Below are 22,899 nucleotides of genomic sequence, written 5' to 3' on the forward strand. Positions count from 1 at the left end.
GCTTTCACCGTGGACGAAGCGGAGTCCAGCCCGGGGTCATCGTCTCCGTCAAATCTCCCACCTCTGCTCACTCAGCCCTCCGGCCGTTCCTCACTTTATCCCCCGGCCTCTGCTCACAGTAGGCCGCCGTGTGTGACGCTGTGTTTCGTTGTGAAAGCGAAACTACTTTGTTTGGCCTTCCAAAAATGGACACGACTAGAAATCAGTGGTTAAGTTGTATTTACAACACTGTTCCAGAACACTTCAACCCAAATATTCAGATGTGTGCAGCGCATTTTATGTAGGACCGTTTCCTGATCCTGGTAGAGTAGACCACAATGCCGGCTGTTCTGACTCAAAGACTGTAAGTACGTCTTTTATATTTAAAGAGTTTTTATATTTTCTATATTTAAAGCGAGTTTTTTGAGCAGTGTAGATTAGGGCTTGTTGTTTGTCATTTCTCCGATCACAAATGCAGACATGGTTTTATGTTCACGCGGCACGATGCAACGCACTGGATAGCTGGCCAATCACAGCACACCTCGCTTTTTCAGAACGATGAGCTTCATAAAAATCGACGCATTTCAGAAAGGCGGGGCATAGAGGAGAAACAATAATGTACAGTATGTGGAGATTAATGTGTTTTTTGAATCTTAAACCGCATAAACACATTTCATTACACCAAATACACAAAATAATGTTCTTTTTAGCAGCATCATATGACCCCTCTAAATTTACAGGCATGACTATATTTAGTCCCCTTCTCATTAAACCAATAAACTGCTTTTTGTGAGTAGAACAACCAAACTGAATCACCCTGGCCATGTTTCACATGTCACTAAACATAACCATCAAATAACCTAGTGAAATGCCTACTTAGACCTACCTGTTAACGTTTAACAGTCAAACAATGTTTATTTTCACAGGCATCACAATTTCAGACAGCAGAGAAAAATACGGGACATTCAAAATGCAACTTTTATGCCTAAAAATCAGTTTCACAAAGTAAAACAACTACACTTAATTGCACTTAAGAGGTAGCTTGACTGAGCATGTGCTAAACAAGTGTCATCACTCAGATTGTTTAGTGTTACAATTGATCCCCTGAGCATCCTGGGGGTCACAATATCCAATTGAGTTCATGACTCACGCCACCCCTGCGGCCATGATCAGAGAAAGTTAATTTTACTTATTCATATCAAAAGATCATGTGGCTTTGCAAAGATCCTCCAGTTCCCGAATAACAAATCAGTCTATTTTGTTCCCTACATCATTAATTTAAAGTCAAATTTAAATGCCGCCGCAGTCGTAGTATCGGTTTCTCAGTGCCACAGATTGGTTTCAATGCGGCAACCAGAACACAATAACATGCAGAGAAATATCAGACGGTATTATCCAATCAGTAAAACATTCAAACGGAGCTTTATAAAAGACACACCACGCATAATACATCAGGTAACAACACTTGCACCTGTTGGCATGATTTGCTTGAATCTCATTCAGGCATGACATAGTCGGGCTAAACCATGCCTTTTTAGACACGACTGAGGGATCCATGCATGCATAAACTGCATACATGTGCCTCTTTCTTAAAAAACAAAACAAATAAAATAATAAAACAATTGCACACTCATGCAAAACACCAGCTGCAAGCTCACAGTGCACAATGCATCTTGGTTTCACCAAAACAACCCAGTCGGAGAAACATTTAGCAAGATTGAATACAGGAGCTCTGACAACAACGTATGACTGGTGCATGAAGGTGTATGAAGTGCGGGGAACACGATAAAGACACTTCCAGAAACCTGGAACATAGAAACAGACAATAAAAGCAAACAGACAGGTGCAAATACAATAAAGAGAAAATATCTGAATCAAATACAGTGCATATCAACACAGAATATAGACACGAGCGTAAATCACAGATATGATATCAATCCAAACATGTGAGCTGGACGGGCCGTACAGTACCTCCCACTCCTTAACTGAATTTTCTACAGTTTGCTGCTCCTCGTTAGCCTCTGACTCCTCGATTTTCTTAACCACGATGAAGCCAGGATCACGGCTGATGCTTCCTACCCCGTCCCCAAAAACATCCGGGCTCCACTGGATGAAGAAAACGTACAGGTGGTCTGACCTAGAGAAATAATGACATTGTTACAAATAATATTACATGTCATCTTTTAATTGCTTATGAGCCAGATACAGAAGAATCTGCTGAATTCTTCCATATTTTCTGCTCTGACTTTAGGGAAAAATTAGGAATTCTGTGGAATGGATTTAGACATGGTTAAATATGTTAAATAAGTTACATTCTTATTGGGAGTGTAAAGAATAATCCAAATATAAAGAATATTTCATTAACAAACATGTCTGATCAAATGTGCTCCATTCTAATTTATTAAGTAGTATTAAGATAAAAAATATATATATTTTTTTATTTTACAGGATGAAAATAGTGGCTATATAAATAATATATATATATATATTTTAAATTAAAAATGAGGTATCTATAATAAATTACACAACCATTCAAAAGTTTGGGGTTGGTAATTTTTTTTAAAAATGTTTTTGAAAGAAGTCTATTATGCTCACTAAGGTTGCATTTATTTGATAAAAATATAGTAAAACACTATAATATTATTACAACTTAAAAGAAGTGTTCTTTTAATACATGTTAAAACGTAATTTATTTCTGTGATGTCAAATCTGAATATTCAGCATCATTACTCCAGTCTTCAGCGTCACATGATCCTTCAGAAATCAATATAATATGCTGCTTTGCTGCTCAAGCAACATTTCCTTTTATTATCAGTGTTGAAAATAGTTACAATATTATAATTTAACATAAAAGCTTAATATTTTTGTAGAAACTGTGATACTTTTTTCATTGATGAATAAAAAAGAACTGCATTTACCGTACTTGAAATGAAAATACTTACTAACATGATAAATGTCTCCACTGTCACTTTTTGACCAATCTAATGTGTGCTTGCTGAACCCAGCAGCTTGAACAGTAGTGCATGTAGCTTTGGTTTTTTTTGTTTTTAAAAAGGCATAGCTGTGGAAAACTCGGTGTGACTTGCATCAGGACGCGACAGGCGGCTGACAGGCAGCGTGAGCTTCAAAGCCTCTTCTCTCGGGCCCTGCTCATGCACTATTGTCATGATACTTTACACTGATCATCTGGGTCGCCACCCAACTAGGTCACAGGGACAACAGCAGACAGCAGTTTGGCCACAGAGCTCTGCAGCTCTCCAGCAGTACAGACGCTGTTCAGGACTACATCATACAGCATGTCTGGAGTTCTTTTCCTAACTTGTAGACGGTGTCAAAGCTAATCTATTCTGACTCTCTCATTCTGATTTAGAACAGCAAGTGTTTCCTAAAAAATATCTGTGACTCATCTCATACAGTGATAACAGACAGAATAAGTTCCAGTGGGATGAAGAACACTGAACGCTTGTGTTGAATCAGAGGGTAGATGAAATCAAACAAAGACAGCACTGTTTCAGTACTAGAAAGCTGATTGCATAATGAGACCATGTTAAATTGACATAATTTCTCATTTAAAACTAAACTGACTTCTCACCAAATGATTTCAATTGAATTATGCTGTGTAATTTCATAGAGAAACATGTTTTGAAACATGTTTTGTGTGGATGTGACAAAAATATGAATAGGTAACATTTCAGCCCATACTAATACTAATACTAATACTAACCAGGTTACCATTTACATCATTTGTCATTGAAAATGAAAGTGACTTCTCACAAAATCAAATTAGAAACTGAATTATGTGGTGTAATTTCATAGAGAAATGTGTTTTGTGTGAATCTGACAAAAACAAGAGTAGGTCACATTTCAACCCAAAATAATAATAATAATAATAAGTGAGTGAGGTGACATGTGGCCAAGTATGGTGACCCATACTCGGAATTAGTGCTCTGCATTTATCCATCCAAAGTGCACACACAGCAGTGAACACACACACACACCGTGAACACACACCCGGAGCAGTGGGCAGCCATTTTTTTCACCTCAGTCATGGTATTGAAGGTGGGAGAGAGCGCTGTACATTCACTCCCCCCACCTACAATCCCTGCCGGTACGAGACTCGAACCTGCAACCTTTGGGTTACGAGTCCGACTCTCTAACCATTAGGCCACGACTTCCCAAATAATGATGATAATGAGAAGAAGATGACGATGAAGAAATGATACATTTTGTAAAAATGAAATTAACACATAATATAATAAATAATAAAATGACTTTAGCATAAAGAAAAGAAGGCAAAATAAAATAAAACGTTTACATGGAACAAACCACACCTAAAAAACATGGACGGACGGACGGAAAGATGGATTGATAGATGGATAGATAGATAGACAGAGTCATTTGACCAACATGTAAATTCAATCTGAGTGTGTGGCTTTTCCAGAATCAAGTGCAAAATAAACCAGATTTTATACAAATAATGGACACAAATAAAATTCTACATGTCCGACTCACCTCTCCTGGGGAACGGCAAACCAGTACTCATGCTTGCGGTCACGCTGTGCATACTGCTGCATGGAGGCGCTGGCGTTGGACACAAATGTCTTCTTCATGGCCTTGCCAACCCGCAGACACAGAAACTTGTGAGACTTCTGCCTCTCCTTGGACACCATGAGGCCTGAAACACAGAAACAAAAGCTCACCCTAAAAGCCCACCACAGAAACTGAGCAAAGGTAAAAACATCCACCATGATATAAAGAAGAATCTGCAGTTGAAATTTGTCTTGCAAAACTGACTAATACATGACCAAGTTTGAATGGCTGTCTATATAATGTGATGCAATAATGCATCAATCAGCTCACGGCCTGCATATGAAGGACACGAAGCACATTATCTAAAAAAATAGACATGCAATAATCACTGGAACAAAAACACACGGCTTCAAATGAACTAAACCCTGCCGGGAGCGCATATCCGAGGCTGAAACCAATGCATCTTTTGTTAATAACTGATTAGTAGGTCAACACAATGGGAGATGTAGAAAGAAACACCTTACACCAGTGCTGTAGGAGCCAAAGCCCTTTACACAGCCAATGCAACATTAATCTACTTACACTGCAGAACACAGTGGGAGGGCATTCATTTTCAATGGGCTAATTTGGTGTGTAATTCAGATGACTTTTGAAGTGGGTCCTGAGCTGTGGTAATAACCCCCTGTGATTTGTCAGAACAGTTCCAATGATCCAAAAAGGAATTATGTGCCGGGACAGGAGTTGAACTTCATTCTCACGCCATGAGGCTGATGAATATTACTGTATTGAATAAGCAAAAGAACTTCATAGTTTAAAAAGTCAATTTTAGAGGGGTCATTTCATACATTTTTGTAGTCTTGCAATAAATAAATAAATAAATAAAAGTTTTTTTTTATATATATATTTCCAAATTCAAGATTATAAAAATTATATATATATATATATATATATATATTCGAGAATTTAAGAAAGATTTTTTTTTAAGAAAGAGTTTTAAGAGGTAATTTAATACATTTTGGACTTCTTTAAATGTATATCAACATTTAAAAAAAACGATATAATAAAAAAATATATAAATGATTATTAGATACTATAAATATTATTTTATTATTATTGTTTTATAACTCTTTCATGTAAAATTATTTATCATTATTATTGTTTTGTCAAGAATAAACAAAGAAAAAAACTGTACATATATACTGCATATAGTATATAATTTTGAGGCTGACATGAGGCTGATGATGAAGTTTTGTTGCTGTGAAGCTATCGTATTAAGATAAGAATTTGTGCACAAGTCATATGGACTACTTTTATGATGTTTTTTTTAGCTTGATAATATTTCATACAAGTAAAAGTAAAAAAAATTATAATAAAAATTGAAAACCTGCACTAGAAAAATAAGCAGATTTACATCCCCATTTTCCCACATTTATTAAAATACAGCATCTACTTCATCTACATCAGGGGTGCCCAACCCTGCTCCTGGCGATCGGCTGTCCTGCAAAGTTCAGCTCCAACCCTAATCAAACACACCTGAAGCAACTAATTAGGGTCTTCAGGATCACTTAAACATTAAAGGCAGGTGTGTTTGATTAGAGTTGGAGCTAAACTTTGCAGGACAGTCGATCGCCAGGAGCAGGGTTGGGCACCCCTGATCTACATTATCGCATCTTGACTGAACAACTTTCTGAACAACAAACAGGCATTGTTGACATGGGTGGTGACATGTATTCATCTGATGTCAGCAAGCAGCAGATGTTTAGAAACGAGCCATATGTTTTAAACCCTTTTATCAGACAAGATCAAGGAAACTTCTTGATTTGATTCCTCATGATATCACGTCTTTAATTCACTCCTGGGCTCATTCTGAAAGCCGGCTCATCCGTTAGTGTTGAATAACTATCAGCTGATGACTCATACGCTGGGATGGAAAGCACCTTGGGGCACACAGAGATCTCAGCACGTCTACAGCTGAAAAGCATGGAGGAATGATGATAAAAATATACAAGTGAGAGTCTAAAAATGAACATTTCATTATCTGCATTCCATTAATAGACTATGGAGCCTAGTGGACATACTGCTCATAGAGTCCTGAATAACACCTCTCTGGTCACATATCATACCAATCTATTATTTGCACCTATATCTCTGTACCTTCTAAATACCACTGATTATGTCATTCAGTTCTTTGACTGGAGTAATGATGCTGAAAATTCAGCTTTACAGGAATAAATATCATTTTAAAATATATAAATAGAAAACATTTGATTGTAATAATAATTCACAATATTACTGTTTTTTACTGTATTTTTGATCAAATAAATGCCTTGATGAGCATAAAAACTTTGAAAATTCTTACTAATCCCAAACATTTGAATGGTAGTTTATTTGGTTTAGATTTTTTTGTCTTAAACCAAGACAGAACACTAACATAAGAGCATGCTTTTTGCTGAGGCTGCACCTCTGCTACATCAGTATCAATATAAAATCAACACCTCAGGCATTATATAAACAGCCTTGGGCGACTGATAAAATACATACTAGTTCTGTCACAGGGTTTCTGCAGGATTTTTAAGCTCAAATTTAAGATGTCTATAGTACCATATTAAATGGTAAAATTACTGTAAAAAGCATAATTTACAGTTCAGATACAAGTTTTCACAAAAACAAAAAGTTGAATACAATGATAAACTTTACATTTCAGCCTTTAAGTCAAAAGTATTAATTATTATATTAATTTAAACAATTATTATCAATAAATGATTATATCAATTAGGGGTGTGCGATATTGACAAAAAATTATATCTCGATTTTATCGATAACGATAATTAGACAATATTTTGCTGAGTGTGTTATTGTGCTGATATCTTATCTCTAATTGTGCTGACAGCTGACTCCTGAATGTTTTGATATTCTGCATTTTCCGTGTGGTCAGTTCACAGCAGTGATAGAAAATCATTTCCAACAAGATTTATGGGCATTTTTTTTTTACCTTTAAGCCATTTCTTCTAAAAGTGTGCACCATCTTTTGAGTCAAATTCTTGCATTTGGGTTGTTACCAAGCAAATTAAATCAGTTTCAACCAAATTGATATTTGCAATGCAGAGGAAACACAGAGGCTGCATTAGAAGTGGCATTTAGATGCATTTACACACTGTTTAATGCAGCTCTGAGGGACATGGAATACTTTAACCTGCAGTTACAAATGCATAAATAATGTTTTGATATTTTAAACAGAAAACATTGAAAACTGATGTTTGAAATTATTTTAAAAATTAAAAGGTGCCTTAAATGTGAAATTAAAACTGCCAGTAGGTGGCAGCAAGTCACTGTTAAGTGAGTCATTGCGATTGAACAGAATCATTTAAATTGTTGATTCAGGAAGGAAACACCATCATGTTGCTCAGAGACAAAAAACAGAGCTGTGAATGGAATGGTTTTTGTTGGAGAAATAGAGCAAAAACAGTAAATATGGTGTCTGAAACGTAAGTCCCTTAATATAAACTTCTTGATTATAGAACTGTTGTATAAAATAATTATCACATTTGTAATCATGCTGACTTTTGGAGAAAAAAACGGCACTTTTCGTGTGATATTAACTATATGAATTGATATAAATATGTACATTTGATTCATGCAGTGAAAAAACACACTATAAATGCGCACGCGCACTAATCTAACCTGCTAAACTTCATGTATGCGCGCACTCTGTAGGTGTTTTGTTTGCTTTTCGCGATATACTCGATAATATCAAATCACACATCGTTAAAACAACAATTACGATATTATCGCAGACCATACATATCGCACACCCCTATACTGTTTAGATTTTTATAATGCATTCTCTTCTTATCGATCCACCCGTTCACATTTATAGCTCTGCGTGTTTGCAGGGTAAAAACATGGGTCAATTTTCACATTGGTCTGAACTCTGAACAAAACAACAGTTTTATTGAAAATGCTCATTCATTCTGACAGCAGGTGGAGCGTTTGGTAGAAATATAACTGTTTCTCCGGTAGCTGCTGTAACACAATCGGACTTTGAATGTGCAGCGCTCATGTTTATCCACTGAAATCATAGCCTTTTGAAGTTTAATCGTCACATTAAGCCATATCGCAATTCTGGTCTTTCCGTCACCAAATTTAAGACCTCTTCAAATCATAATTAAAAGTGAAGTGACATGTGGCCAAGTATGGTGACCCATACTCAGAATTAGTGCTCTGCATTTACCCATCCAAAGTGCACACACAGCACACACAGCAGTGAACACACACAAACCGTGAACACACACCCGGAGCAGTGGGCAGCCATTTATGCTGCGGCGCCCGGGGAGCAGTTGGGGGTTCGGTGCCTTGCTCAAGGGCACCTCAGTCATGGTATCGAAGGTGGGAGAGAGTGCTGTACATTCACTCCCCCCACCTACAATCCCTGCCGGTACGAGACTCGAACCCACAACCTTTGGGTTATGAGACCGACTCTCTAACCATTAGGCCACGACTTCCCCAAGTACAGACTTTAAGACTTTCTTGTACAGTTTAAGACTTTTTAAGGCCTTAAATTTGATGCAACTAAATTTAAAACTTAAGACTTTTTTAAGACCCGCGGAAACCCTGTGTCAACAGATTCAATTCAATATCAACAACTTGTGATTAATCACATTATTTGTAGTTAATATATTTTCAGCTATACTTTTAAGGAAAGAATGTTTCTGATGTGTGTTGTAATGTTAGTGTGCATGTGCAGTTGTCATGTTTGATGGGCTTTAGCTTATCTCTCGGTCCGAGAAAGGGCTGCTGGCACAGTCTGGCCTCGACAGATCAAAGCAGCGTGTAAAAGCCGTGGTAAAGTGTCTCTGCGCTCCCTCAGGTGAGCCACTTTTCATTTCCCAGCACTCTCTAGTCTTGCCATCAACAAAGCCACATAACACAAGGTTATCAGCACTTCCCAGCATGCCCCACCCCAGATTAACACCAGGACAGAAGCTTACTTTGATAGTAAAATGTAAGAACGCTGTACTGTAATGTCATCAGTGCTGGTTACAATGACACTAAATGTGCACAACAGCCCAAGAGAAAGAACTTTATAATGTGCAAAAAGTGAGTTGAAAGTTGTATATATGTATATATATATATATATATACACACACACACACACACACAGTGTTTCCCATTCATTAACCAGACTGTGATGGCCCATAGTTATATATTATTATTATTATTATTTTAACTTACAGGCTAAATAAATGAGTGCACTTAAGACAGTAAAATGTTTGTCATAAAATAATTCATGAATGCTTTATTTTTAAATAACCTTTTACAGTTTTGGAAATGTGTTTGTGTACTATTCATTCTTAACATGAAGACTTATTTAGGTGATTTTATTATACTAAGCTTTTTCCCCCAGAGTTGCATGCTTCACTGTTAATGTTATTATTAAATAACTAGGCTTATTATAACATTGCATTCAGTCAGAGCGCAAAGGAATGACAACTAACCGGTACATTATTTGTTTTGTATTGCTTTTTACTTTCTTTTTTTTAACTTTTCGAAACTCTATAGTTTTTTTTTTTTTTTTTTAAATTCTGGAAATTTTTTTTTTTTTTTTTTAGCGTTTACCAAAACAGGGGGCTTAACATGAAGACTTATTTAGGTGATTTTATTATACTAAGCTTTTTCCCCCAGAGTTGCATGCTTCACTGTTAATGTTATTATTAAATAACTAGGCTTATTATAACATTGCATTCAGTCAGAGCGCAAAGGAATGACAACTAACCGGTACATTATTTGTTTTGTATTGCTTTTTACTTTCTTTTTTTTAACTTTTCGAAACTCTATATTTTTTTTTTTTTTTTTTAAATTCTGGAAATTTTCTATTCTTCTTTTTAGCGTTTACCTAAACAGGTGGCATGGTTGAATCTGCTGGTGGGGGCGGGGCCAAAACCAGACCATTCTGTTTTTGCTTCAAATGTTGAAATGACACAATGACATAAAAAATTAAGTAAAAAAACTGCTCATGCTACATGTGTGTTGTATCTTTGTTTGTATCATGCAGTGGTTGGTTCTAACGCCAAACGGCATTTTTTATTATTAAATATGTTTACTTCTTGTAGTAGCAGCAACTGCAAACACAGTCTCATGGCCAGGAAAAAATGTGTGGCCGAAATTTTCTCAAGTCACCAGCCATTGGCAGATGTGGCAAAAAGTTATAGTTTTAGGCCCTGCTTGCATGTGTAGAAATTAGGACCAAAGTATTGTAATTTCCCTACTGTAGAGTAAGATAAAATTATATACCTGTGAAATACCCATTTTCATTTATTTTACAGTGCAATTATTTTAAAATATATAGCTATTACTGTCATAGGAATAATAATATAAAATAATTATTGTTCTATTCTAATTAGTTTGGCTTCCAAATTCATCGGTGTGAGTGTAATTTAGACTGAGACACTATATTATTATAATTAAAAAGAGGATTGAGTCCCCTTTAAACAAGTATAAGTCAATTCACTAGCTCTTTTCTTCGTTTAGTTTGCACACTGAACCGGTGTTGGAGCTCTTAATATTGAACTCTCAAAGTGCCCCAGATAGATGAATTTTCATTTTAAAATGTACAAAATTTTCTTGGGGTGGGCATGCCCCCGGACCCCCCTAGAGGATCCGAGGTCCACCCACCACAGTCTCACAAAATCCTGTGGGAAACACTGTATATATATATATATATATAAAGATAGAACTTTATATCGTGTAATATATATTTATTTCTCTCTCGCTCTCTCTTTATATATATTTAATTGTATATAATTATGTATAAATTGACAAAATTATTAAAATAAAATTTTTTTATATTTACATACTGGAGGGGAATAGGACTTTGAGTTTTATAAAAAAAAAATCTAATTTTTATCATATATAAAATTGCATAAATATAAATAAATTGATAAAATAATAAAACAATCATTTAAATTAAATTAAATATAAAATATGTAAAATGTATTATTTAAGGTCTATTATATATAAAAATTATTAAATTAAATAATTATAATTATAATTTTTATATTTATTATAATTATATATTATAATATAATTATATTTTTTATATATATATATATATATATATATATATATATATATACACACAGGTGCATCTCAATAAAATTTATTAAATAAATAATTAATTAAGCATAACACATAAATGTATTAAAAACCTATGACCCCTTTAAAAGGTGTTAATCACAGACCGATCAGGGGCACAAATGGCAGAAGTATTGAAGAAGATGTTGCCGTACCCTCAGCAGAGCTCAGTCTCTGGCTGCTCTTAGACTGTTGGTCGTTCTCTCTCTGGGACTGCTGGACGCTCTCTCGCTGTTCCTTGGCTTGTTGCATAGTGTGACTCTTCCACATCTTCCTCAGCTCCTCTACGTCCGTCTCTGAATCTCGGGTACCATCTCGGGTCAGTTTAGCCCCATTGGGGCTGCTTTCCTGTCCCGTGGCCTCCCCTGCTCCAGGGGCCGAGCTTTGAGAACCTGAGGAGGGGGCGACTCCTTCGGTCTGGCAGTGGGGTGGTTGCTGGTGGTCCCTGCTGGTGGCTGTGCTTGGCTGTTTCTGGCTGGGTTGTTTGGGCTGGGCAGTTTCGCTGGTTGGTTCTTCCTCCTCCTCCTCCTCCTCTGTATGGCTGCCCTCAGCCGTCTGAGGTTCCTGGAGGAGGGTCTGCACGGATTGGGACGAGGCTCCTGATGACTTGTCCTCCTGCTGTAGCTCCTCTGTGGACTGCCGCTCCTCCCGGATGGGCGAGAGCTCTGACTCGGTGAAGACGTCCTCTGAGATGGAGCCCTCTGTGCTGCGGGGGGCAGTGCTGGCGCTGTCATAACCCTCCCGCAGACGCTGATCCGTTTGATGAGAGCTTCCAGAGAACACAGCTTCAAGATCCCTGTGGCACAAACAGAGAGAATGAGAGATGCACCTTCTAGAAAATTAATATTGCACATGTAAAGGTGTCTTTACTGCTCTATGATGTGGCGTTTGTTCAATCTCACAGTATTCTTCAATGGTAATAGCATAAATAATAATTCACAGATACTGCACAAAACTTAGTTATGTCTGCAATTACATTAAATAATAATAAAAAATATATATAAGAACTGCACCATTTAAATGTTAAATATCAAACTATTTCCATTCTATCTACTTGTTTTCTTTTTATTTATTAAAAAAACTTGACCCTCCAACACTAGCATTCTCTATTTTTTTCTATTCTATATCTACTTGTTTTTTAATGATTTAAAAACTTGAGTCTATCTATTCTGTTTCTTTTCTAACTACTTTTTATTCTTTTTATTTATTATTGGAAAAATGGAAACTAAATTAAAATAGTTATGTTTTTAAATTTTATTGTTATTTAAGCTTCAATAATAATAATAATAATAATAATAATAATAATAATAATAATAATAATAATAATAATAATAATAATAATAATAATAATAATAATAATAATAATAATAATAATAATAATAATAATAATAATGTAAGAAAATAATAATAATATTATTATTAATAATAATAAAATATTATTATTATTCTTACTATTTAGAAGCTTCATTGAGTTTTCTCTGAAAATGGTAAGGGTTTAATCAGCCCACATTGCAATACCCCGTAAAAGGAAAAAAAATACATTTTTATTATTATTGTTATTATTATTGTTGTTGTTGTTAATAAGCTTAAGTAATAATAGCAATAATTTTTCCTTATTTTACTCACATTATTATTATTATTATTATTTTTAATAATATATAATTATGGACTGAACTGGACTCAATAGTTAAAATATTATTGAATTCAGTTATAATAATAATAATGATAACAACGCTAAGAATTATTGTTTCTTAATTTACTTTTTTTTTTAGAATCTTCAATATTTGAATTAAAATATAAAAATAAATATACTGTAAAAACTGTGAAAACTTAATACTACAACATAATATAAACCCACTTTCTGAAGTTGTGTGGTGTTGTGAAACTTCCGCTGGTATTGTACCATAAAATATGAGGTAATGTGACAACCGTAGCATGCTGTGCATGAAAATCAACTTTTGATTTTCTTATGCACTGTTTTCCACCACTGTGATGCTTCTGTGTCATATTAAAAAGTCTAAAATGCACAGACTTCTTATCATTACTTGTCATGTCAGATGTGGCTTCTGTACTGTAGTAAAGCCACAGCCTGAGACATCTGAAGCACAGTGAAGGGCACAATGACGTGCGTCTGTCTGGATGGTACGTGGGAAGTGGATAGAAGTACATAATCAAAACTGTTTGGAGCAATTAATAAGAGTACAAGCCAACATAAAAGTGTGTAAACGAAAAGTAGGTCCCTCTGTCTGTACATCTGCACGATCAAAGGCGTCTATGCTTCACATCCACAACTGAGACCCTGCAGTGAACCCCGTCTGACTGATGAACCAACCAACACAGCTCTGAGCTGAATAAAACACATCATCATTCATGAACTAACAGAGGATATAAATATCTGGGGGTGGAAACGCTGCTAAAATCATTAACTTCTTATTACAAATCGAAATGGCGGAGTAATTCAGACGTAGGCGGCTGAATTCATGCTTCATTAACCTTAGAGTAAAAATCCATTTCCTGTATAATAAAGCTGAACGGTGGATATCTCAAATAATCGTACAGCAGCATGGTTCCTCATGCTCACCACAGACAAAATACCGATTTGTCACATGAGAGATCTTCAATCTAGATAAGACATCTGAAGATGAATCCAATTAATAACATGTAACGCAGCTGCAATTTTCACCTTTCATAATCAAAACCACTAGTCTGGTGGCTCAAGTCATTTTTATATTTTTGTTTTTTTGGCCTTTGTGCCACCTACAGGAGAGCGAGGACAAGAACTTTGGCATGTGAATCTTGAACAATTAATAGTTTTCCGATTTGATTCGAGAACAATTTTTGCAAATTCAGAATGATTCAATTTAATGTTTCAAAATGATATTCAATTTTGATTAATTATTTGAGTCTGTATTTTATTAAATGCATTCATAGGATAATTTAAATACTAAGTTAAGTAAAAGACAAACAGCTATGTCTGTGCTGTGACGGTATGAAGTGAGAGGTCTTACGGTGCTATGGAGTCACGGATCTTGCTGTCTGTGATTTCTCTGTAAACGGCTGCAGACTGAACCTCATCCAGAGGACACATGATGCCATACTCCTCACAGCCTCTCTCCAGAACCAGAGGGTCCGTCCGGTGAGGGTCAAACATTATGTTGTTGGGCGTCACCAGCAACACCCCGCTAACAACACCCTGTGACACAGGACACAAGTACGTCAGATGATCAGCCACATGATTACACATCATGAATTATACCTAAATAATTGTTTATATATAAAATTATATATTTATATAACTATATAAACAATACAATTTTATATTTTCTATTTTATAAAAATGTATGTGTTTTTTTATTTTTATGAAACACATTAACATAAACACTACCGTTCAAAAGTTTGGTTGGTAAAAGATTTTATGTTATTGAAAGGCATCTCTTATGCTCATCAAGCTATTTATTTGAGCAAAAATACAGTAAATGTTTCTATTTTTAAAATAGAAAGCAAAGCTGAATTTTCAGCATCATTACTCCAGTCTTCAGTGTCACATGATCCTTCAGAAATCATTCCAATATGATGATTTGCTGCTCAAGAAACAGCTTATTACTATTTGTCAATGTTAAAAACAGTTGCGCTGTTTAACATATATTTCTGGTGCAAATTAAAGGCAATTTTTGATCACCAGGTGCGTATGTTGAATCAAAACATTTAAAGTGGAGTAATTTCCTGACAACTGAAAGTGCTACAAAGCCCACTGAATCATTCAGACATTAATACTAACAACACTGGAAGAATTGTCAGAAGACTTATTTCTTTGCACAAAAGATGACAGTGGTACAAGAGGAATGTCAAATCATTGTTTTAAGTGTGAAAACAGCAAAAGTAACACAGAAATGTAAAAACAATGGACTTGTGGCAGGCCTGCACTTTAAGCTTTCATTTCGTGATGAGTGATTTTTTGCCAGGAAAAGAACAGGAAATTCCAAGCAAGTGTCTTTTTGACACTACAGTGAGAAGTGCCTGGTTCCCACAGTGAAGTTCAGTGGTAGTAAAGTTTTATATAGACATGTATGAGTGCTGAAGGTGTGAGGGAGTTTATCAATGCTGTCATGAATTCACACACCATTGTGTGATTTGATCATTCAGTGAAGAATCCATCAAACTGATTAAGACAGGTCAGAATTGTTTTTATTTGTTTTTTTTGGAATGATTAATTACAATAACTGGCTCATAAGAGTCACATCTTTGTAAATCAGACCACACTGGTCACGCCGTAGCTGTTCAGTGAATTCACTCTATAAATGCTGGGGTGAACGTCAGGGCAGGCATGTTTTGACTGTGAGAGAAAATCATCTTTGCATCATTACACTCGTCAGGCATAGAGTATTCACTAAGGAGAACAGATCAGAGCTAGAGACAGCAGCTCAACTCCTACACTTGAAGCAAAACTTGGAGCTCCTCACTGTTTTACAGTCTTTTGTTTCCCCAGAGGACAGAGGAATAGCAGGGGTCTTATTAATGACTAAACTGTGGACTCCTCCATAAGTTACATTTTGTGCAACTTCGGAGCCGTTGCCACTAGTAAAGTGGAACGCTGACTCACCTTGCCGTCTGTGATGTACTTGCAGTTGATTTTGAGGAACTTCTCTGTCAGCGCCTCCTCTTCCTCAGAGGTGGAGGAAACCACACGGGAGGGCCGCAGGGCAGAGAAGACAGGAGGGGCAGGAGCATCGGTGCGAGGTGGACCATTGGAGTCCTGAGAGACAGAGATGGGACAGATTACAGCGAGAAATAATGAAACAACAGCCACTCGCCCACATCACATTGTCTCCATTTCATAAAAATTACGTTGGTTATTATATGATTATTAAGTTTCTAAAACAATGGATGAGGGAGAGGCAGCAAATTTGATATCTTTCTCTCGTCTGACCAACATAATCGATCTTTCTATATTTTATTTTTCTATAGTGGATTATATGGTACAGACTGTATCAAAGCAGCTTCACAGAGCTAAACACGAAATAGCAGAAGCAATTATGGAAACTCCTCAATAGAGACAGTTAAGTTTCTGCTGTAAAGAAGCTTTGAAAGACAATACTGTCATTATTTAGCTCAAGTTAGCTCAGATCAATAATAGTGTGAAGTTAATCGATCAGCATCAATGATGCAAGATGTGATTCAGCTGTAAAGCAGCTCTACAGAAAACAACAGTGCCATCATCCAGCTTTATTCAGTTCAAGTTTTGTTCTCATCCAATGGTGTCATATGGGTTGTATCGATGACAGAAAATCGAGAAAAAAAACCTTGGGAGAAACCAGGAGCAGTTCTCTTTTGGCCTAAGCGAATGAACATGTTATTGATTAAGGTATGTCACACCAGTGTTAGGTGGGAAAATGAAGAGTTAAAAAGAAAGAAAGTCACAGAAACGCTAGGAAATCATTGATGTTTTGTTGTACTACTGGGGCCAATTTAGTGGGGCAAATGGGAAGGCAAAAATGACATTTGTTGTAGTTTCCATTCACCACTATAAAAGTTTCCCAACTATGAAGACTTATGAGAAACCTGGCAATGTGAAAAAGGGTCCATCACAATGGCTATTGTTACTACAGTTAAATCATAAATTCATATAGGATCTGCAGAACCATTTTTTTTTTACATAACGGTTTATACCACAGTTGTACGGTGTAAAAATAACTGCAGTAACTACGTTAATTTGGTGGAAACTATGACTGTAGGAGAGAAAATAGCTAATGAGATCTCTAATATTTCAGTCTTTATTCAAGAAATTAGATTATATTGAGAGTAAATGTACTTTTTGTCTCATGCTTATATGCAAGTAAACTTATGTCTCCTCCAGAGTTTCAAAATAGATCTCAATGTCTTAAACGGTGCTCAGATTTTCAGCTATATCCCCAAAAGTCAGAAATCTCAATTTGATTATGAGATTTGAAATATTTCTCAATAAATTCTTTCAACATTAAATCATCTAAGCCACAATTTATAGCTTTCTTTATGTCAGTACTTGTACTGTATGCCAACAACCAAATTTTTGTTAGATTTGTTCCTCCTAAGAATGTAATATTACAGTAATTTGATGTTTATTTATTTATGTTTATTTATGATGTACTGCAGATTATATACACTACCATTCAAAAGTTTGAATGGTTGGTACATACATTTGTAACAAATTATTAAATCAGTCCATTCAGTCCAAAATATGAAAATAGAAAAATAAATGGCTCCAGCACAATGCATATAATTCATTATAATATTACAAGAGTTTTCCATTTCAAATAAATGAACTTTCTATTCATCAAAGAACCCTGAAAATTTCGCAACTGTTTTAGCATTGATAATAACATGACATAGTTCTGAGCAGCAAATCAGCATATTAGAATGATTTTTGAGGATCATGTGACACTGAAGACTGGAGTAATGATGCTGAAAATTCAGCTTTGCATCAGAGGAATAAATTTAATTTAAAAATAGAAATAATTTTAAATTGTAATATTTCACAATATCACTGTTTTTGCTGTATTTCTGATTAAATAAATTAAAATTAAAATTGGTGAGACTTCAAAAACGTCTTACAGAGCCGAGACTTTTGACCAGTAGTGTGTCAGTGAAAGACTAAACTAAAAACTGAAAAAAGAGAAACCTTTTGGTCTCCTCCTGGACTGGTTCTGTAACAGGAAGCAGCACAGGACTCTGGGTAGTGGTGTGTGTGTTGGAGGAGGCATGAATACTCACAGCCGACAGCGGGAGCAGAGAGTGGGTGCTGGGTCTCCTGCAAACACGACCTCCTGCCCACAGCTGTCTGCTTCCCTCCGACACACACACACATCTCTCAGAGCCGACTGGAGCAAACTGACACTGATGCACCAATGCTGGGGTAGTGACTACACAAGAGACCACTGACTCTTGATCTCTCCTGCTCTTTCTTTCTCTCTATTCAGATCTGGCAGTGACAGTGTTTACAACAGAGAATCTGTCACAACACATTACAAGGCTTTTGTGAAAATCTTACTACTAAAACACACTAAGACACAATTAGCTCACCACTATTTATCTCAATAATAGTAATTAAAGGCAAAGGTACATGTTCAGGATACTTGAGTGCAATACCGATATTTTAACACTATAATTAGCAACATTTTTCAAAGACATCCTTTACTCATGCTTCAATTAATTATTAAAAGGATAGTTTATCCAAAAATAAACATTCTGTCATCAATGAAAGTCAGTGAGGTACAATGATGTTTTTGGACCCCATTAAAGGTGGGGCAAGCGATTTTTCAAAAACGCTTTAGAAAACTGATTCGGGCCGACTAGCAAAACAAACTTGTAGCCAATCAGCAGTAAGGGGCGTGTCTACTCATGATGTGGAGGAGAGAGAGCGCTTAGTGCACAGGATGGACATTAGCCAAGCCGAGCGACAGAAAGATAGAGATGGCGGATAAAAAAACAAAAGAGGAAAACGTCTGCGGAACAAAAGAAGGCTTAAGGCAAGAAGTAGGACCTGTGTAAATATCGGATCAGCTTTCCAGCGCTGGAGAGAGAACTCAAGGAGCGGAATGCCTGCGATCGGACGCCGAGGTTGCTTTGTTTCTTCTCGATAGGTGAGTAACACCGTGTCTGCGCTGCAACAGTTAAAGTCTGTCTAGTACACTGGATGCGACAAAGCGACCGTTGAAAATAATTTTAAATGTGTGTCAATACGTCATGAGTAGAACGCAGCAGCAGTTTTCTGTCTGGGATTTGTTGTGTCATGCCGCGCCGCATCCAGTGTAGATCATAGATATGTATATATATCTATGGTGTAGACAGCATCACTGATTATAATGAGTTCCATAGTATTTTGTCGCTCCGCGCCACTCGTGTCTGGTGTAGACACGGTGTAACATTGGATTTGCTTTGTTTCACAGAACTAATCGTTGCCTGGGTTGCGTACGTATGTGTGGGGCGGAGCTATCAAAATAGGGGCGAGACCCTTTTGGGGTAGGGGCGTGTTTGTTTTGATGATTTCAAATGTCAACACTGGCTACCAGAAATCGCTTACCCCACCTTTAAGTTTCACTGTATGAAAAAAAAAAGTTTTCTTATATAATATTTGTCAAAATATCTTTAAAATGTTTTATTCTGCAACCGTTATAGATTTGGAATGACCTGAAGGGAAATAAATGATAAGAGAATTTTCATGTTTGGGTGAATTGTCCCTTAAAATGCACCACAATGACAATTACCACAAACAATTCACATTTTTAGAAATATTTTCAGAAAAATTTTAGATTTCAAATTTAGAACATTTAGAAAACATATATAAACACTTTTCAAAGATGTGACACAATGACAATCACAATCTGCATGTCTCAATGCCATTACTGTAGAACTGTATGAAGTGTACAGTATATCTTAGTGTTACAAATGTCTTACATTCCAAATGTTTGGGGTTGGTAAATTTTTTTATATATATTTTTGAAGTATATTATGCTAAAGACTGCAAAATACAATAAAAAAACATTAATAATAATAATAATAATAATAATAATATATATATATCTATATATACACACACATGAAATATAATTACAATTTTAAATAATAATTTTCTATTTTTCTATTTTAAATATTAAAAAAAAAATGATATAAATATAAATATTCTATATTATAAATATAAATATTTTCTAATATAATTTAATTTAATTTAATGGCAAAGCTGAATTTTCAGCATCATTACTCCAGTCTTCAGTGTCACATGATCTTTCAGAAATCATTCTAATATGCTGATTTGCTGCTCAAGAAACATTTTTTTATTATCATCAGTGTTGAAAACAGTGCTGCTTAATATTTTTGTGGAAACTGCGATACATATTTGTATCTTTCTCCACTGACGTATTCTGACAAATTAACACTTTTTGCAAACAACAGCAGTGACCAATTGTTTAGGAAGGCTCTTAAAACCATGAAATGGACTTATATTTGTCCCTGATCTTCTGCCTTTGATGTTACAGCTTATAAATCACACACAAAATCTGCGTCAGGACACTATAAATAAAGACAACATTTTTCCACATGTTCAGCATTTGCAATTAATATTTATCATCCAAACCACTCTCACAAAATCTTCCCTGACAAGCACAGCGGCGGCTGTTCCCGCCCTCCGGCCTCGACATCGCACATCCTGCGTGCCGTGACAGACCGGCCCACCCTTCAGATCCCAGAATAAGCAACCAGAGAGTCAAAACATGCCTTCATGAAACCCCGTTCACAGTTAACAGTCCCCGCCTCTTCCAAACACAGTCTCTCCTCCTCTGGCAGCCCAGGGAGAAGGCGTTCGTCTCGCACAGCGCCGGGAGGAAGGATGCCACCAGTGTAACGTGCACGGAAACGCAAATAGCTTTGTGTATTTCCAGAGCTCTGACACGGCTTGCTGTTTATAGCTGGCTTCATTATCAAAGCCATTATTAACCACCGGAATACAAAAGAACATGCAGTGTTCCCGGGAAGACGTTGATTAGAAACTTAGTAAAAGTTTAAAAGAACAAACGACGTCTTCCCTGCATGCTGTAGAGCTTAATTTAGGATTTAGGGAAGGATAAACAGATCTGTATCTGTGCTAGGGATGTGGTGAACTACATAATTTAAAAACTCTCTAGTCGGTATGTTTTCTGAACTACTAATAGACCAGTAGGTTTAAAAAAGCCCTGTATAATTGGGCTGGACAGGGTCATGTCCTCCAGACAGCAGTCAGACACATTTCTTAAAGACCTTGTAGAGTTTAGTCAATGAGGGTTAGCGATGAGGCCTTCTACATTCTAGTGCATTCTCTTAAATATTCTACTAGGTTGAAAAAATTAATTTTTGGCACAAATTTATGTAAAGTTGCTTTGGAAAAATGTGCAATGTGCCATGACAAATAATTTTTTCAAAATAAAAAAATGCTAAAAAATAAAAGAATGACAATAATTTGTTACAAAAAAAGATATTAACAAATCATTTTATGAAGTAAAACTTAAAATAAGTCTTTAAAATCTTTACAAATATAACTGATATAAAATTGATAAAAATATATAAAATGAAACAAAATTGTTATATCAATAAAAATTTATCATGTTTACTAACAAAAATATAATATTAGATTATATTAAGAAAAATACTGACAAATTAAAACCAAATGCCATTTTAAAATAAAAAAAAGTCATTTTACAAATAAAAAAAGATACACAAATGAAAAATTAAATGTCATTTTTACAAACAAAAATGTTATAAAATGAAAAATATAATAACAATAATTTGTACAAAAATGTATACAAATAAAAACTGACAAGTCATTTTTTCAAGCAAAAATATTATATGAGAAAGACAAGTGATTTTTACAAACAAAAAGGTTATAAATAAAAAAGCAAGTAATTTTTATTTATATTATTTAAATATTATATTAAAATAAAAACTGACAAGTCATTTTTTTCAAAGCAAAGATGCATATTAATAAAAAGATCTTTAAATTTTTTTTTTACAAAAAATAACCAAAAAAAAAAGAAGTGATTTTTTTTACAAAAATGCTATATTAAAAAAAAATAATAATAATAATTTTACAAATAAAAATTAAATACAAAAAAAATTAAAATTCAGTTTTACAAAAATGATATACATATAAAAAATGTCAAGTCATTTTTATAAAGAACATTTTTTTTTGTTTTCAGACCAAAAAACATAAATAAAAAAAGTGAAGGAGGTGGCAATCCAGAATTCAGATTAAAACAAACTGACTCTAAAATGATGCTAGGATCAATTCTGTATTGAGACCTAAAATGTTTCTCAAGTTGTCCATTGTTAAAATAAAGGGCATTTCTGGCACTTATTTGTCCCAGTAGCAGCCAATAATGACATTCAGTCTTAAAAGACTGACTCTTGCACAGATGGTCAATTCATAAACAACATTACCGCACCAGAACACAGCAATCAATGCAATTCAATTACTGCAACACAAGGACTGACGGAGCACAGGCCAGACTCAAGCACACGATGAAAAAGTCTGCTGCACAAGAACAACAGCTTCTGAAGTCTTTGGGTCAAGAAGAACATGCATTCAGTGCTTCTCCAAGAACATCTCATGATTTTTACCAAAGACACTGTGGGAGAGACAGACCAACAAAATGTGTCCTCTGGCTGGGTGACGTTTCTATTTGACATGGAGGAGGAGAAAAAGTGTAACTAAATGTCCTCTAGGCCATCTGGAGCTTACCTACGCTGGGTTGGTTT

The 22,899-nt window shown here is 35.4% G+C and overlaps 1 protein-coding gene across 4 annotated transcripts in view; it reads right to left on the minus strand.

Moving 5' to 3' along the window:
* The window catches only part of oxr1a (oxidation resistance 1a), a 186,567-nt gene that overhangs the window by 17,701 nt on the left and 145,967 nt on the right, over positions 1-22,899 (minus strand). For all 4 annotated transcript variants that reach the window (XM_016281951.1, XM_016281953.1, XM_016281950.1 and 1 more), the window contains 5 exons: positions 16,241-16,393; positions 14,649-14,833; positions 11,796-12,436; positions 4,492-4,654; positions 1,951-2,116 (listed from right to left, as the gene is read on the minus strand). In XM_016281951.1, the coding sequence (XP_016137437.1) occupies positions 1,951-2,116; positions 4,492-4,654; positions 11,796-12,436; positions 14,649-14,833; positions 16,241-16,393 (1,308 nt within the window). The remainder of the gene's footprint in view (positions 1-1,950; positions 2,117-4,491; positions 4,655-11,795; positions 12,437-14,648; positions 14,834-16,240; positions 16,394-22,899) is intronic.

Source organism: Sinocyclocheilus grahami, unplaced genomic scaffold, assembly GCF_001515645.1.
Source record: "Sinocyclocheilus grahami isolate Dianchi unplaced genomic scaffold, SAMN03320097.WGS_v1.1 scaffold153.1, whole genome shotgun sequence".
NCBI classification, from domain to species: Eukaryota; Metazoa; Chordata; class Actinopteri; order Cypriniformes; family Cyprinidae; genus Sinocyclocheilus; species Sinocyclocheilus grahami.